The following is a 17,606-nucleotide window of genomic DNA, read 5'->3' as shown; positions in this document are numbered from 1 at the left end:
TATTATTATTACTATGTTTACTATTATTATTATTATTATTATTATTATTATTATTACATACGTTATTTCCCCTCTATAGCCATTATTTATTTACAACTGTTGGTTAGATCCTTATTTTGTATTGTCACTTGCACCCCACTAACAATAATCTTGTGCTCCAAGCTCTGACTACTTATCCCAAGTAGAATTTAATACATACATAACACTACTGGGTGTTTCCTATTCACTTTTAGTTTATTAGTATTCTGTTGCATAGCTCCAACTACAGGGTGTTGAGAAGCTAATGATCTGTTTTGTAATAAAGCAGCGGCATGGCCAGATAGAGCCGTGTCAATTGAAACTCATTACTCCCTTCCTACAGTTTAGCAAAAGCATAAGTAGGTGACGGTATAATCAAACCTAATGGGCCAGGAAATGTTCAGACAAACCAAGAGATCAGAGACTGAAGCGAGCTTTGTACACCCAGAAAATGACGCCTGCCACTTCTGAGTAATACTAGCATTTGATTTTCGCGTTTTAGGATAAACGATGAAGATGTTCGGCTGATGCTGTGGGACACTGCTGGTCAAGAGGAGTTTGATGCAATAACTAAAGCATATTACAGAGGTAATGTAACGCAACTGATCAAGTGCAAACCAAAAACACAGAATTATGGGCAGTTTTAGTGCATTGTTTAAATATCTATATGTGCTTGTTCATAGGTTCCGGTATGAATGGTCGACCATGTTATGGTCGACAGTCATTAGGTCGACCACTATTGGTCGACATTGACATGGTCGACATGGACACATGGTCGACACATGGAAAATGGTCGACGCATGAAAAGGTCGACATGAGTTTTGAAACTTTTTTTTTGGTGTAGTTTTTTGCGTAAAGTGACGGGGAACCCCAATTAGTGCACCGCGTCCCCTCGCATGGTGCCTTCGCTTCGTTCGGCACAGATTACCGTTCCAATCGTAGTCCACGTGGATCGTAAAGTATGAAAAGGTTCCACAAAAGAAAAAAAAGTTAAACTCATGTCGACCATGTCAATGTTGACCAATAGTGGTCGACCTAATGATTGTTGACCATAACTTGTTCATAAATATGCTCATGGTAACATCCAATCAATATGCGTGGTTATTATTTCTTATTATTTATTTATTACCAGTTATTTATATAGCGCACACATATTCTGCAGCACTTTACAGAGAATATTTGGCCATTCACATCAGTCCCTGCCCCAGTGGAGCTTACAATCTATATTCCCTATCACATGTACACGCACACACATTAATGCTAGGGTTAATTTTTGTTGGGAGCCAATTAACCTACCAGTATATTTTTGGATTGTGGGAGGAAACCGGAGTTACGGAGGAAACCCACGCAAGTACGGGGAAAATATACAAACTCCACACAGTTAGGGCCATGGTGGGAATCGAACCCATGACCTCAGTGCTGTGAGGCAGTAATGTTAACCATTATACCATCCCTACTGCAATGGCTTAGAGCATATTGGCAGTGAATTGAAGCTCAGTGGTTTATTTATTTAGTATCTGGTCCTAAAACCCAGAGCTTCTGATTGATTGATTGATTGTGTTTATCCCCGAAATTGAAAACAACAATGTTTTTACTAGCAAGACACAGCTAGTAAAAGCATTTTACATTTCATGCAGAAACACGATCAGAAGCGCCAGGTTTAGAAGTGTATTCCAGGCTTATGCTGGAAATAGGCCTATCCTCGGACAGCTGTGGGTGACTTCTGTTGACAAGTGTGTCTATCTGGCTTTAGAGAAAATAAATTCCACATTGTATCGTCTGGAGAGTTTCAACTGCATCTTGGTTATTTAATGGTGGGAAGTATAATAAACAATGGTAGGTGACTCAGTTTTAAAATGTGAGTCCTCTCTTTTAAGAGATTTATTTTGTAAAGCTACAAGTCAAAAAGTTCTAGATCTCTTTTACTAATCAGTATTTCTCTAACGTCCTAAGTGGATGCTGGGGACTCCGTAAGGACCATGGGGAATAGCGGCTCCGCAGGAGACTGGGCACATCTAAAGAAAGCTTTAGGACTAACTGGTGTGCACTGGCTCCTCCCCCTATGACCCTCCTCCAAGCCTCAGTTAGATTTCTGTGCCCGACGAGAAGGGTGCACACTAGGGGCTCTCCTGAGCTTCTTAGTGAAAGTTTTAGTTTAGGTTTGTTATTTTCAGTGAGACCTGCTGGCAACAGGCTCACTGCATCGAGGGACTAAGGGGAGAAGAAGCGAACTCACCTGAGTGCAGAGTGGATTGGGCTTCTTGGCTACTGGACATTAGCTCCAGAGGGACGATCACAGGCCCAGCCTGGATGGGTCCCGGAGCCGCGCCGCCGGCCCCCTTACAGAGCCAGAAGAGCGAAGAGGTCCGGAAAAATCGGCGGCAGAAGACGTTCCTGTCTTCAATAAGGTAGCGCACAGCACTGCAGCTGTGCGCCATTGCTCTCAGCACACTTCATACTCCGGTCACTGAGGGTGCAGGGCGCTGGGGGGGGGCGCCCTGAGACGCAATAAAACAGGATAAAAATACCTTACATGGCAAAAAATGCATCACATATAGCTCCTGGGCTATATGGATGCATTTAACCCCTGCCAGAATATACAGAAAAACGGGTGATAAGGCCGCCGAAAAGGGGGCGGAGCCTATCTCCTCAGCACACTGGCGCCATTTTCCCTCACAGCTCAGTTGGAGGGAAGCTCCCGGTCTCTTCCCTGCAGTCACTACACTACAGAAAGGGTTAAAAAAAGAGAGGGGGCACTAATTAGGCGCAGTATTAAAACATACAGCAGCTATAAGGGGAAAAACACTTATATAAGGTTATCCCTGTGTATATATATATATATATATATATATATATAGCGCTCTCTGGTGTGTGCTGGCATACTCTCCCTTTGTCTCCCCAAAGGGCTAGTGGGGTCCTGTCCTCTATCAGAGCATTCCCTGTGTGTGTGCTGTGTGTCGGTACGTTTGTGTCGACATGTATGAGGAGAAAAATGATGTGGAGACGGAGCAGAGTGTCTGTAACAGTGATGTCACCACCTAGGGGGTCGACACCTGAGTGGATGTACTGTTGAAAATTACGTGACAGTGTCAGCTCTGTATAAAAAAAACAGTGGTTGACATGAGACAGCCGGCTACTCAGCTTGCGCCTGTCCAGACGTCTCATAGGCCGTCAGGGGCTCTAAAGCGCCCGTTACCTCAGATGGCAGATACAGACGCCGACACGGATACTGACTCCTGTGTCGACGGTGAAGAGACAACCGTGATTTCCAGTAGGGCCACACGTTACATGATTGAGACAATGGAAAATGTTTTATACATGTCTGATAATACGAGTACCACCAAAAAGGGGTATTATGTTCGGTGAGGGAAAAACTACCTGTAGTTTTCCTGAATCTGAGAAATAAAATGAGGTGTGTGATGATGCGTGGGTTTCCCCCCGATAACAATTGATAATTTCTTAAAAAGTATTGGCTGTATACCCTTTCCCGCCAGAGGTTAGGGTGCGTTGGGAAACACCCCCTAGGGGGGATAAGGCGCTCACACGCTTGTAAGAACAAGGGCTCTACCCTCTCATGAGATGGCCGCCCTTAAGGATCCTGCTGATAGAAAGCAGGAGGGTATCCAAAAATGTATTCACACACATACTGGTGTTATACTGCGACCAGCAATCGCCTCAGCCTGGAGGTGCAGTGCTGGGTTGGCATGGTCGGATTCCCTGACTGGAAATATTGATATCCTAGATAAGGATAGTATATTATTGCCTATAGAGCATTTAAAAGATGCATTTCTATATATGCATGATGCACAGCGGAATATTTGCCGACTGGCATCAAGTATAAGTGCGTTGTCCAATTCTACCAGTAAAATGGTCAGGTGATGCGGATTCCAAACGGCATTTGGAAGTATTGCCTTTGAAAGGGGACATTTGGGGTCGGTCTTTTAGACCTGGTGGCCACGGCAACAACTGGGAAATCCACGTTTGTACCCCAGGTCGCCTCTCAAAATAAGACGCCGTATTATCAGGCGCAGTCCTTTGTTGGCAAGCGGACAAAAGGTTCCTCTTTTCTGCTCGTGACAGAGGGAGAGGAAAAAGGCTGAAGAGATTACCCAGTTCCCAGGAACAGAAACCCTTTCCCGCCTCTGCAAAGCCCTCAGTATGACGCTAGGGCCTTACAAGCTCAGGCACGGTGGGGGCCCGTTCTCAATGAATTTCAGTGCGCAGTGGGCTCACTCGCAAGTAGACCCCTGGATCCTTCAGTTAATATCTCAAGGGTACATATTGAAATTCGAGACGTCTCCCCCTCGCCGTTTCCAAAAGTCGGCTTTACCGACGTCTCCCTCTGACAGGGAGGCAGTTTTGAAAGCCATTCACAAGCTGTATTCCCAGCAGGTGATAATCAAGGTACCCCTCCTGCAACAGGGAACGGGGTATTATTCCACACTATTGTGGTACCGAAGCCAGACGGCTCGGTGAGACCGATTCTAAATCTAAAATCTAAAATCTTTGAACACTTACATACAGAGGTTCAAATTCAAGATTGAGTCACTCAGAGCAGTGATTGCGAACCTGGAAGAAGGGGACTACATGATGTCTCGGGACATCAAGGATGCTTACCTTCATGTCAAAATTTACCCTTCTCACCAAGGGTACCTCAGGTTATGGTACAGAACTGTCACTATCAGTTCAGACGCTGCCGTAGGGATGGTCCACGGCACCCCGGGTCTTTACCAAGGTAATGGCCGAAATGATATCCCTTCGAAGGAAGGAAATTTTAGTTATCCCTTACTTGGACGATTCCCTGATAAGGGTAAGATCCAGGGAACAGTTGGAAGTCGGTGTAGCACTATCTCAGGTAGTGTTGCGGCAGCACGATTGGATTCTCAATATTCCAAAATCGCAGCTGGTTCCGACGACTTGTCTTCTGTTTCCTAGGGATGTTCCTGGACACAGTCCAGAAAAAAGGTGTTTCTCCCGGAAGAGAAAGCCAGGGAGTTATCCGAGCTAGTCAGGAACCTCCTAAAACCGAACCAAGTCTCAGTGCATCAATGCACAAGGGTTCTGGGTAAAAATGGTTGCTTCCTACGAAGCAATCCCATTCGTTAGATTCCACGCAAGAACTTTCCAGTGGAACCTACTGGACAAATGGTCCTGGTCGCATTTTCAGATGCATCAGCGGATAACCCTGTCACCAAGGACAAGGGTATCCATCCTGTGGTGGTTGCAGAGTGCTCATCTTCTAGAGGGCTGCAGATTCGGCATTCAGGACTGGGTCCTGGTGACCACGGATGCCAGCCTGCGAGGCTGGGGAGCAGTCACACAGGGAAGGAATATCCAGGGCTTAGGGTCAAGCCTGGATATATCACTTCACATAAATATCCTGAAGCTAAGGGCCATTTACAATGCTCTAAGCTTAGCAAGACCTCTGCTTCAAGGTCAGCCGGTGTTGATCCAGTCGGACAACATCATGGCAGTCACCCACGTAAACAGACAGGGTGGCACAAGAAGCAGGAGGGCAATGGCAGAAGCTGCAGGGATTCTTCGCTGGGCGGAAAATCATGTGATAGCACTGTCAACAGTATTCATTCCGGGAGTGGACAACTGGGAAGCAGACTTCCTCAGCACGACCTCCACCCGGGAGAGTGGGGACTTCACCCAGAAGTCGTCCACATGATTAAAAAACTCGACAGGTATTGCGCCAGGTCAAGAGACCCTCAGGCAATAGTTGTAGACGCTCTGGTAACACCGTGGGTGTACCAGTCAGTGTATGTGTTCCCTCCTCTGCCTCTCATACCCAAGGTACTGAGATTGATAAGATGGAGAGGAGTAAGCACTATATTCGTGGCTCCGGATTGGCCAAGAAGGACTTGGTAACCGGAACTTCAAGAGATGCTCACGGAGGATCCGTGGCATCTACCTCTAAGAAGGGACCTGCTCCAGCAAGGACCCTGTCTGTTCCAAGACTTACCGCGGCTGCGTTTGACGGCATGCCGGTTGAACACCGGATCCTGAAGGAAAAAAGGCATTCCGGATGAAGTCATCCATATCCTGATCTAAAGCCAGGAAGGATGTAACCGCAAAAACATCATCACCGCAATTGGCGAAAATATGTTGCGTAGTGCGAGGCCAGTAAGGCCCGACGGAGGAAATTCAACTGGGTCGATTCCTACATTTCCTGCAAACAGGAGTGTCTATGGGCCTGAAATTGGGGTCCATTAAGGTTCAGATTTCGGCCCTGTCAATTCTCTTCCAAAAAAGAACTAGCTTCAGTCCCTGAAGTTTAGATGTTTGTAAAAGGGGTACTGCATATACAGCCTCCTTTTGTGCCTCCAGTGGCAATTTGGGATCTCAATGTAGTTTGGGTTCCAAAAGTCACATTGGTTTGAACCACTTAAATCTGTGGAGTTAAAATATCTCACATGGAAAGTGGTCATGCTGTTGACCCTGGCCTGGGCCAGGCGCGTGTCAGAATTGGCGGCTTTATCCTGTAAAAGCCCTTATCTGATTTTCCATTCGGACAGGGCGGAATTGAGGACTCGTCCTCAGTTTCTCCCTAAGGTGGTTCCAGCGTTTTCACCTGAACCAACCTATTGTGGTGCCTGCGGCTACTAGGGACTTGGAGGAATCCAAGTTGCTGGATGTTGTCAGGGTCCTGAAAATATGTTTCCAGGACGGCTGGAGTCAGGAAATCTGACTCGCTGTTTATCCTGTATGCACCCAACAAGCTGGGTGCTCCTGCTTCTAAGCAGACTATTGCTCGTTGGATTTGTAGTACAATTCAGCTTGCACATTCTGTGGCAGGCCTGCCACAGCTAAAATCTGTAAAAGCCCGTTCCACAAGGAAAGTGGGCTCATCTTGGGCGGCTGCCCGAGGGGTCTCGGCTTTACAACTTTGCCGAGCAGCTACTTGGTCAGGGGCAAACACGTTTGCTAAATTCTACAAATTTGATACCCTGGCTGAGGAGGACCTGGAGTTCTCTCATTCGGTGCTGCAGAGTCATCCGCACTCTCCCGCCCGTTTGGGAGCTTTGGTATAATCCCCATGGTCCTTACGGAGTCCCCAGCATCCACTTAGGACGTTAGAGAAAATAAGAATTTACTTACCGATAATTCTATTTCTCATAGTCCGTAGTGGATGCTGGGCGCCCATCCCAAGTGCGGATTGTCTGCAATACTTGTACATAGTTATTGTTACAAAAATCGGGTTATTATTGTTGGGAGCCATCTTTTCAGAGGCTCCTCTGTTATCATACTGTTAACTGGGTTCAGATCACAAGTTATACGGTGTGATTGGTGTGGCTGGTATGAGTCTTACCCGGGATTCAAAATCCTTCCTTATTGTGTACGCTCGTCCGGGCACAGTATCCTAACTGAGGCTTGGAGGAGGGTCATAGGGGGAGGAGCCAGTGCACACCAGTTAGTCCTAAAGCTTTCTTTAGATGTGCCCAGTCTCCTGCGGAGCCGCTATTCCCCATGGTCCTTACGGAGTCCCCAGCATCCGCTACGGACTATGAGAAATAGAATTATCGATAAGTAAATTCTTATTTTTTTGAACTACAAGCAAATTGGAACACAGGGATATCCTCTGGGAACATGTTTTGTATTCAGTGTGAAGGCTAACTACTGTAACTGTTTTTTTTTTGTTTTGTTTTTTAATTTCCTTGTGAGAAAACAAATACATTGCAAGAGAGCTTACCTGTTCTTCTCTAGGGATATGGTAATTATCACCAACCATGAATCATGGAAAAATGATTAGGGCACTTTGGGAGATCTGTCACATAGCGCCTCTCATGTCACTAAACAAAGGATAGAGAAGTCCATTCTCTTTGTGGGGGCACTCTTCTGTACTTAATCTATGTCACAGAAAATGCCAAATAGAGCCCTTATATGTCATGGAAAAATGGCACATAATTCCCCTATATGTCACATATATGCCAGTCAGTCCCCTGTCATGCTATCTTTACATGCCAGCGTCGGAGCCCCCTGCCATGCCAATTCAATATGCCAAACTCAGAGCCCCCTCTTATGTCCCTTTCATATGTAAGCCTTAGAGCCCTCTGTTATGCCCCCCTTAATATGCCAACCCCAGGGCACCCTTAATATACAAGCCTTATTCCAGTTTCAGAGTCCATCATTCCCTCTTAAATCTGTTATACAGATTTAAGTTTTCACTGTACAAACCCATGAATTAGGCTGGTTTAAAAAAAAAAAAGAAAAAACCACCCTGCAAATCTATTTTCCCCATTTATCATATGTATGATTTCAGAACTCTACTTATCTGCAGTTATCTGAAGCCAGCATACCGCATCAAAAACCTATTTTGAATGTATCAATTGCGGAGTCCTTCAAGCAGTGGTATTCCCATTACATTGATTTGCAGTAGGTTTAGTAAATGTAACAAATTCGATATCATGTTTACTTATATGTACTATCCTGTATCTTCTAGGTGCCCAAGCTTGTGTGCTGGTATTTTCTACCACAGACCGGGAATCATTTGAAGCGGTGCCCAGCTGGAGAGAAAAGGTCATGGCTGAAGTTGGAGATATCCCCACTGTTCTTGTTCAGAATAAAATCGACCTGCTTGATGAGACTGTGATTAAGAAGTAAGTCTTCCCTTGCTATCCTTCACAGGTATTTATTTCTCTTACGTCCTAGAGGATGCTGGGGACTCTGTAAGGACCATGGGGAATAGACGGGCTCCGCAGGAGACATGGGCACTTTAAGAAAGAACTTTAGGTATGGGTGTGCACTGGCTCCTCCCTCTATGCCGCTCCTCCAGACCTCCGTTTGATACTGTGCCCAGAGGAGACTGGGTGCATTACAGGGAGCTCTCCTGAGTTTCCTGAAAGAAAGTAATTTTGTTAGGTTTTTTATTTTCAGGGAGCCTGCTGGCAACAGACTCCCTGCATCGAGGGACTGAGGAGAGAGAAGCAGACCTACTTAACTGCTAGGCTCTGCTTCTTAGGCTACTGGACACCATTAGCTCCAGAGGGAGTCGGAACGCAGGTCTCTCCAAGCTGTTCGTCCCGGAGCCGCGCCGCCGTCCTCCTCACAGAGCCAGAAGATAGAAGCCGTGTGAGTATATGAAGAAAGTAGACTTCAGAGGCGGCAGAAGACTTCGGATCTTCACTGAGGTAACGCGCAGCGGTAACGCTGCGCGCCATTGCTCCCGCACAACACACACACGGCAGGCACTGTAAGGGTGCAGGGCGCAGAGGGGGCGCCCTGGGCAGCAATTAAACCTCTGGTCTGGCAAAATCAGGGCATATATGGGCTCTACATTATATATAAGAGATCCCCCGCCAGTTTTTGAAAGAAATCAAGCGGGACCAAAGCCTGCCGCTGAGGGGGTGGAGCTTGATCCTCAGCACTAACCAGCGCCATTTTCTCCACAGCACACCGCTGAGAAGCTGGCTCCCCGGACTCTCCCCTGAACACGGTGACAGAGGGTTTGAAAGAAGGGGGGGCACATCATTTTGCACAGTTATATTAAAAGCGCTATCTGGGTAATTTTTTTTCCCTGGGTCATTGGCGCTGTGTGTGTGCTGGCATACTCTCTCTCTCTGTCTCTCCAAAGGGCCTTGTGGGGGAACTGTCTCCAGATAGAGAATTCCCTGAGTGTGTGGTGTGTCGGTACGCGTGTGTCGGCATGTCTGAAGCGGAAGGCTCTTCTAGGGAGGAGGTGGAGCAAATGAGTGTGGTGTCTCCGTCGGCAACGCCGACACCTGACTGGTTGGATATGTGGAATGTTTTAAATGCAAATGTGAATTTATTGCCAAAAGGTTGGACAAAGCTGAGTCCAGGGAGTGTACAGGGAGTCAAACCCTGCCTTTCACTATGTCGCAGGGACCTTCTGGGTCTCAAAAGCGCCCTCTATCCCAAATAGTAGACACTGATACCGACACGGATTCTGACTCCAGTGTCGACTACGATGATGCAAAATTACAGCCAAAATTGGCTAAAAGTATTCGATATATGATTATTGCAATAAAGGATGTACTGCATATCACTGATGACCCCTCTGTCGCTGACACGAGGGTACACAATGTTTAAGAGAAAGAAAGCTGAGGTAACCTTTCCCCCCTCTCATGAGCTGAACGAGTTGTGTGAAAAAGCGTGGGAATCTCCAGACAAGAAACTGCAGATTCCCAAAAGGATTCTTATGGCGTATCCTTTCCCGGCAAAGGACAGGATACGGTGGGAATCCTCCCCTAGGGTGGACAAAGCGTTGACACGCTTATCCAAAAAGGTAGCGCTGCCATTCCAAGATACAGCTACCCTTAGGGATCCTGCTGATCGCAAGCAGGAGGGTACCTTGAAGTCCATTTACACACATTCTAGTACCTTACTCAGACCGGCGATAGCGTCGGCTTGGGGTTGTTACGCTGCAGCAGCGTGGACAGATACCTTATCGACGGAAATTGATACCCTGGATAAGGATACCATTTTATTGACCCTAGGACATATTAAAAATGCTGTCTTATACATGAGAGATGCTCAAAGAGACATTGGTCTACTGGGTTCTAGAGCCAACGCTATGGCGATTTCTGCTAGGCGAGCCCTATGGACCCGACAATGGACGGGCGATGCCGACTCGAAAAGGCATATGGAGGTTTTACCTTACAAGGGTGAGGAATTGTTTGGGGAAGGTCTCAGAGACCTTGTTTCCACGGCTACGGCAGGTAAATCAACTTTTTTGCCTTATGTTTCCTCACAGCCTAAGAAAACACCACATTATCAGATGCAGTCCTTTCGGTCGCATAAACCCAAGACAGTGCGGGGATCTTCATTTCTTGCCAGAGGTAAGGGCAAGGGGAAAAAGCTGCCAACCACAGCTAGTTCCCAGGAGCAGAAGTCCTCCCCGGCCTCTACAAAATCCACCGCATGACGCTGGGGCTCCGCTGAGGGAGTCTGCCCCAGTGGGGGCACGTCTTCGACTTTTCAGCCACATCTGGGTTCACTCACAGGTGGATCCCTGGGCAATAGAAATTGTTTCTCAGGGTTACAAGCTGGAATTCGAAGAGGTGCCTCCTCGCCGGTTTTTCAAATCGGCCCTACCGGCTTCTCCCCAAGAGAGGGAGATAGTGTTAAATGCAATTCAAAAATTGTGTCTTCAGCAAGTGGTGGTTAAAGTCCCCCTGCTGCAGCAGTGGATGCGGTATTACTCAACCCTGTTTGTAGTCCCGAAACCGGACGGTTCGGTCAGGCCCATTTTGAATTTAAAATCCTTAAACCTATACTTAAAAAGGTTCAAGTTCAAGATGGAGTCGCTCAGAGCGGTCATCGCCAGCCTGGAAGGGGGGGATTATATGGTGTCCCTGGACATGAAGGATGCATACCTTCATGTCCCCATATATCCGCCTCATCAGGCGTTCCTGAGGTTTGCTGTACAGGATTGTCATTACCAATTTCAGACGTTGCCGTTTGGGCTTTCCACGGCCCGAGAATTTTCACAAAGGTTATGGCGGAAATGATGGTGCTCCTGCGCAAGCAGGGTGTCACAATTATCCCGTACTTGGACGGTCTCCTAATAAAAGCGAGATCGAGAGAACAGTTACTGAACAGCGTATCACTCTCCCTGAGGGTGTTGCAACAGCATGGCTGGATTCTCAATATCCCGAAGTCACAGTTGGTTCCAACGACTCGTTTGCCTTTCTTAGGCATGGTTCTGGATACAGACCAGAAAAGGGTTTATCTTCCGACGGAAAAGGCCCAAGAACTCGTGTCTTTGGTCAAGGACCTATTGAAGCCAAAAAGGGTGTCGGTGCATCACTGCACTCGAGTTCTGGGAAAGATGGTGGCGACTTACGAGGCCATTCCATTCGGCAGGTTCCATGAGAGAACTTTTCAATGGGACCTTCTGGACAAGTGGTCCGGGTCTCATCTACAGATTCATCGGATGATCACCCTGTCCCCCAAGGCCAGGGTATCTCTCCTGTGGTGGCTGCAGAGTGCTCACCTTCTGGAGGGTCGCAGGTTCGGCATTTAGGACTGGGTTCTGGTAACCACGGACGCGAGCCTCCGAGGTTAGGGAGCAGTCACACAGGGGAGAAACTTTCAGGGTCTCTGGTCAAGCCAGGAGGCTTGTCTTCACATCAACGTACTGGAGTTGAGGGCCATATACAACGGCCTTCGTCAAGCGGAGACTTTCCTTCGCGACCTACCGGTTCTGATTCAGTCAGACAACATCACCGCTGTGGCTCATGTTAACCGCCAAGGCGGAACAAAAAGCAGAGTGGCAATGGCAGAAGCCACCAGGATTCTTCGCTGGGCGGAAAATCATGTAAGCGCTCTGACAGCAGTCTTCATTCCGGGAGTGGACAACTGGTAAGCAGACTTCCTCAGCAGTCACAATCTACATCCAGGAGAGTGGGGACTTCATCAGGAAGTCTTCGCAGAGATTGCAAGTCTGTGGGGACTGCCTCAGATAGACATGATGGCGTCACGCCTCAACAAAAAGCTACCGAGGTATTGCGCCAGGTCGAGGGACCCTCAGGCGGTAGCAGTGGACGCCCTGGTGACACCGTGGTTGTTCCAGTCGGTCTATGTGTTTCCTCCTCTTCCTCTCATCTCCAAGATATTGAGAATCATAAGACGAAGAGGAGTACAGACAATTCTCATTGTTCCAGATTGGCCTCGAAGGGCCTGGTATCCGGATCTGCAGGAAATGCTCACAGAAGATCCGTGGCCTCTTCCTCTCAGAGAGGACCTGTTACAGCAGGGGCCCTGTCTGTTCCAAGACTTACCGCGGCTGCGTTTGACGGCATGGCGGTTGAACGCCGGATCCTAGCGGAAAAGGGCATTCCGGATGAGGTCATTCCTACTCTGATAAAGGCTAGGAAGGACGTGACGGCAAAACATTATCACCGTATTTGGAGGAAGTATGTTTCTTGGTGTGAGTCCAGGAATGCTCCTCCGGAAGAATTCCATCTAGGCCGTTTCCTTCCCTTCCTACAGACTGGACTGAATTTGGGCCTAAAATTAGGCTCCATTAAGGTTCAGATTTCAGCCCTATCCATTTTTTTTTTCAGAAGGAATTGGCTTCTCTTCCGGAAGTACAGACTTTTGTGAAGGGAGTGCTGCATATCCAGCCTCCGTTTGTGCCTCCAGTGGCACCCTGGGACCTTAACGTGGTGTTACGTTTCCTTAAGTCTCACTGGTTTGAGCCTCTTAAAACAATGCAATTTAAGTATCTCACTTGGAAAGTGGTCATGTTGTTGGCCTTGGCATCTGCAAGGCGAGTGTCGGAATTGGCGGCTTTATCTCACAAAAGCCCCTATCTGGTTTTCCATGTGGATAGAGCAGAGTTGCGGACTCGTCCTCAATTTTTGCCCAAGGTGGTTTCATCTTTTCATATGAACCAACCTATTGTGGTGCCTGTGGCTACGCGGGACTTGGAGGATTCCGAGTCCCTGGATGTGGTCAGGGCATTGAAAATTTATGTAGCCAGAACGGCTAGGGTGAGGAAAACAGAGTCTCTGTTTGTCCTGTATGCAGCCAACAAGGTTGGCGCTCCTGCTTCTAAGCAGACTATTGCTTGCTGGATCTGTAACACGAATCAGCAGGCTCATTCTACGGCTGGATTGCCGGTACCAAATTCGGAAAAAGGCCCATTCCACTAGGAAGGTGGGCTCTTCTTGGGCGGCTGCCCGAGGGGTCTCGGCATTACAGCTTTGCCGAGCAGCGACTTGGTCGGGTTCAAACACCTTTGCAAAGTTCTACAAGTTTGATACCCTGACTGATGAGGACCTCATGTTTGCTCAATCGGTGCTGCAGAGTCATCCGCACTCTCCTGCCTGTTTTTGTTAGGTGCCGCGGTCCGCAGCGCCGCTCTGTCTGCTTCCGAGCGACGCTCACGGCCGCCGCACCTCCCTCCCTGCCCGCCCGGCGCCTAGCAACGCCAGGACGCCGTGCGTACTGTAGCCGCCGGGTCCCTGGCAATGCTAGGACGCCGGGCGTCCTCAGCCGCTGGGTCCATAGCAACGGGGACGCCATTGGCGGACCGCGTTCCCCGTTGCCAGATAGGATTGATTAGTTGCTCGTGCAGCAGGGCAGCTGCACGGCAACTAGTAATTAGGGTCTGGGGGCTGGTCTTGCTGGCCCTCCTGTCATTGGCCAGCAGGGTCTTTTTATGGGAGCCAGCACACTGCAGCCTCGCTGGTGATAGCTTCCTGTATGCTGTTCCTGCCTTGCAACGTCTGTTCCTGGTCAGCTGTATCTGGTCGATCCTGCTCCCTGTGCTCCTGAGTTCTGGAGTTCTGAAGCCGGTCCTGGGAATCCTTCCTGTCTAAGTAAACCTGTTGCGGTCATCTGGGGGTTCTCCCTTGTTGGGGTTCTCTCCCGGTTTCGTGAGTAGCGGCTCCTGCCGCGTGTTGCGGCCTAGGCCGCTTAGTCCCTGTTTTACTTTTGTATTGGTGGTTTTTGCGGAGGTTTCCGCTTTTCACTGTCCTCCCCGGAACTCGGCGGTGCCGTGTGGGGGAGTGGACAGTGGTATCTTTTGTTGTTCTTTTCCTTTGGCGGCGTGCCGCACATATATTTAGTATTAGGGTAGTTAGTAGCCCCTAGCTTCTGTTTGCTTTAGTTAGAGGTCACCTTGTTATTATCCTGTCTCGGTTCACGCCTTGTCGCACTTTAAGACCTGGGGGCATCGGAGTTGGGCAGACCTAATCCGCCCTTCAAACGCGGCTGCCGTGGGCCCAAGAAACCATAGTCACTCAGGCGTGAACTGACCACACGGGTAAAACAACGGAGGTAGGGTGCTAGGGGCTATTCCCGTACCATCCCTTATTTCAGCGTCACGTCCTGGTGCTCTGGACTCTCTACACAACATCTCTCTAGTACTGAGCATCAGGAACGTAACATTATCACCGGCCCAAAAACAAAACAAAAAAAAAAGAATAATATTAAGAGTTATATGTTTTTGGTGTGCCTTGAAATTCGGCCTCATGAATCCGGCAGTATTAGGATCGAATCCCAGCCAGCTTTTGGCCAACCAGATTCAGGAACTAACTCAGATGGTTCAGGATCTTACTCTTCGGGTGAGATCGCAGGAAGATCTTTTGCGAGCCTCCCCGAGTATGATTCCAGAACCAAAGATGCACCTTCCTGACCGTTTTTCAGGTAACCGAAAGGATTTTTTAATTTCAAGGAAGCTTGTAAGCTTTATTTTCGTTTAAGGCCCCGATCCTCTGGTACTGAGTCTCAACGGGTCGGTATTGTTATGTCCTTACTACAAGGCGATCCGCAAACCTGGGCTTTTGGGTTAAAAGCCGATGATGTTGCCTTGCTATCTGTAGATGCCTTTTTTAAGTCTCTAGGCCTTTTGTACGATGACCCTGATAGAGAAGCGTCGGCTGAGAGCCACCTGCGTGCACTTAAGCAAGGGAAAAATCCAGCAGAGGCGTATTGTACAGAGTTTCGCCGTTGGTCGAACGACTGTGGCTGGAATGACCCGACCCTGCGCAGTCAGTTTCGCCTCGGTTTGTCTGAAGTTATTAAAGACAGTCTCCTGCAGTACCCCACTCCAGAGACTTTAGACAAACTCATGGAGCTTGCTATTAAAATTGATCGTCGTCTCCGGGAGCGGAGGGCTGAAAGAGGAGCTAGTTTCAGGCCTAGTCCATGTGTGTATACTTTCCCTGAGGACGTCGAGGAGCCCATGCAAATGGGTCTCTCGCGGCTGTCCCCAGAGGAAAGAACCAGAAGGCTAAATTCTGGTCTTTGCTTGTATTGTGGTGAAAAGGGACATATCGCACGTAATTGCCCGAATAAGCAGGGAAACGCTCTGACCCAGTGAATTGTGAGAGGGTTCACTTGGGTCTGCAGTTGATCTCCTCTAATGATTCCTTATTAGTTCCTGTAAAAATTTCCTTTGGTAGCCTCAGTTCGTTGGTGTCGGCCTTCGTCGACAGTGGAGCTGCGGGAAATTTCATGGATCTTGGTTGGGCTCAGGCTTTGGGCGTTCCACAGATACCTTTGGAAAAACGTATCACCATGCACGGCTTGGATGGAGGTCCGCTTTCTAATGGGGTAATCACTCACCGTACACCACCAGTACAACTGACAGTGGGGGCCCTACATTCGGAGAAAATCGAATTTTACCTTACCCATTGTCCGGCTGTCCCCGTAGTTTTGGGTCACCCCTGGCTTGCCTTTCATAATCCCACCATAGATTGGCGGTCTGGGGAGATTTCCCGATGGGGTCCCTTTTGTGTTGAGGAATGTATTTCCCGTCCAGTCCGGGTTGCGGCAGTCACCCCAGAACTTATTCCTTTGGAATATCAGGACTTTGCCAACGTTTTCTCCAAGGGTAATGCGGATATTCTGCCTCCTCATCAGTCCTATGACTGCGCTATAGACTTAGTTCCCGGTGCCTCTTTCCCTAAGGGGAGACTATATGCCCTGTCTGGGCCGGAAACTACGGCAATGAATGATTATGTACAGGAGAGCCTAAAAAAAGGCTTCATTAGGCCCTCGAAATCTCCATTGAGTGCAGGGTTCTTTTTTGTTGAGAAAAAAGATGGGTCGCTCAGACCATGTATTGATTATCGGGCTCTGAATAAAATTTCTGTTAAAAACACCTACCCCTTGCCACTGATTTCAGTACTGTTTGATCAGCTCCGGACTGCCGTTATCTTTTCCAAGATCGATCTTAGAGGGGCTTACAATCTCATCCGAATAAAATCTGGGGATGAGTGGAAGACGGCTTTCAGCACACAGTCGGGACATTATGAATACCTGGTGATGCCGTTTGGGCTGTCTAATGCTCCTGCTGTATTTCAAGATCTCATTAACGACGTCCTTCGCGACTTTCTAGGAAAGTTCGTAGTCGTTTATTTAGACGACATTTTGATTTACTCTGAGTCTTTTGAACAACATATTACCCATGTGCGACTGGTCCTTCAGAAGTTACGGGAAAATCATTTATACGCCAAACTGGAGAAATGTGATTTCCACATCACAGAAGTGTCCTTCCTGGGGTATATTATTTCTCGTAAGGGGTTTTTCATGGAACCAAAAAAACTCCAGGCCATCCTAAATTGGGCACAACCCACGAACTTAAAAGCAATTCAGCGCTTTTTAGGGTTTGCAAATTACTATAGGCGTTTTATTCATACCTTCTCAGATTTGGTTGCTCCTATTGTGGCATTGACTAAAAAAGGAGCGGACCCTTCCAATTGGTCGCTTGAAGCCAAGTCTGCCTTTCTGGCCTTAAAGCAGGCCTTTGTCTCAGCTCCAGTACTCAGACACCCTAACCCGGATCTCCCCTTTATTGTCGAGGTAGATGCCTCAGAGGTTGGAGTGGGGGCTATCCTTTCTCAGGAAGACCCGGAGTCTCAGGAATTACACCCATGTGCCTTCATGTCCAGAAAATTCTCCTCCGCAGAATCCAACTATGATGTTGGTAATCGAGAATTGTTGGCAGTTAAATGGGCTTTCAAGGAGTGGAGGCACTGGCTGGAAGGAGCAAGGCATACCATTACGGTGTTTACTGACCACAAGAACCTGCAGTATATTGAGTCAGCTAAACGGCTTAATGCTCGACAGGCACGTTGGGCGCTGTTTTTTACTCGTTTCAGGTTTATCAC

General features: G+C 48.1%; 1 protein-coding gene across 3 annotated transcripts in view; it reads left to right on the top strand.

Annotated features, from left to right (window-relative positions):
• RAB23 (RAB23, member RAS oncogene family) overlaps positions 1–17,606 on the top strand; it is a 95,215-nt gene that overhangs the window by 21,498 nt on the left and 56,111 nt on the right. For all 3 annotated transcript variants that reach the window (XM_063916738.1, XM_063916737.1, XM_063916736.1), the window contains exons 3-4: positions 521–606; positions 8,465–8,621. In XM_063916738.1, coding sequence (XP_063772808.1) covers positions 521–606; positions 8,465–8,621 — 243 coding nt within the window. The remainder of the gene's footprint in view (positions 1–520; positions 607–8,464; positions 8,622–17,606) is intronic.

This window comes from Pseudophryne corroboree, chromosome 4 (genome assembly GCF_028390025.1).
Source record: "Pseudophryne corroboree isolate aPseCor3 chromosome 4, aPseCor3.hap2, whole genome shotgun sequence".
Lineage (NCBI taxonomy): Eukaryota > Metazoa > Chordata > Amphibia > Anura > Myobatrachidae > Pseudophryne > Pseudophryne corroboree.
Note: the sequence above shows the minus strand (reverse complement) of the source record. Positions and strands in the feature narration are given on the sequence as shown.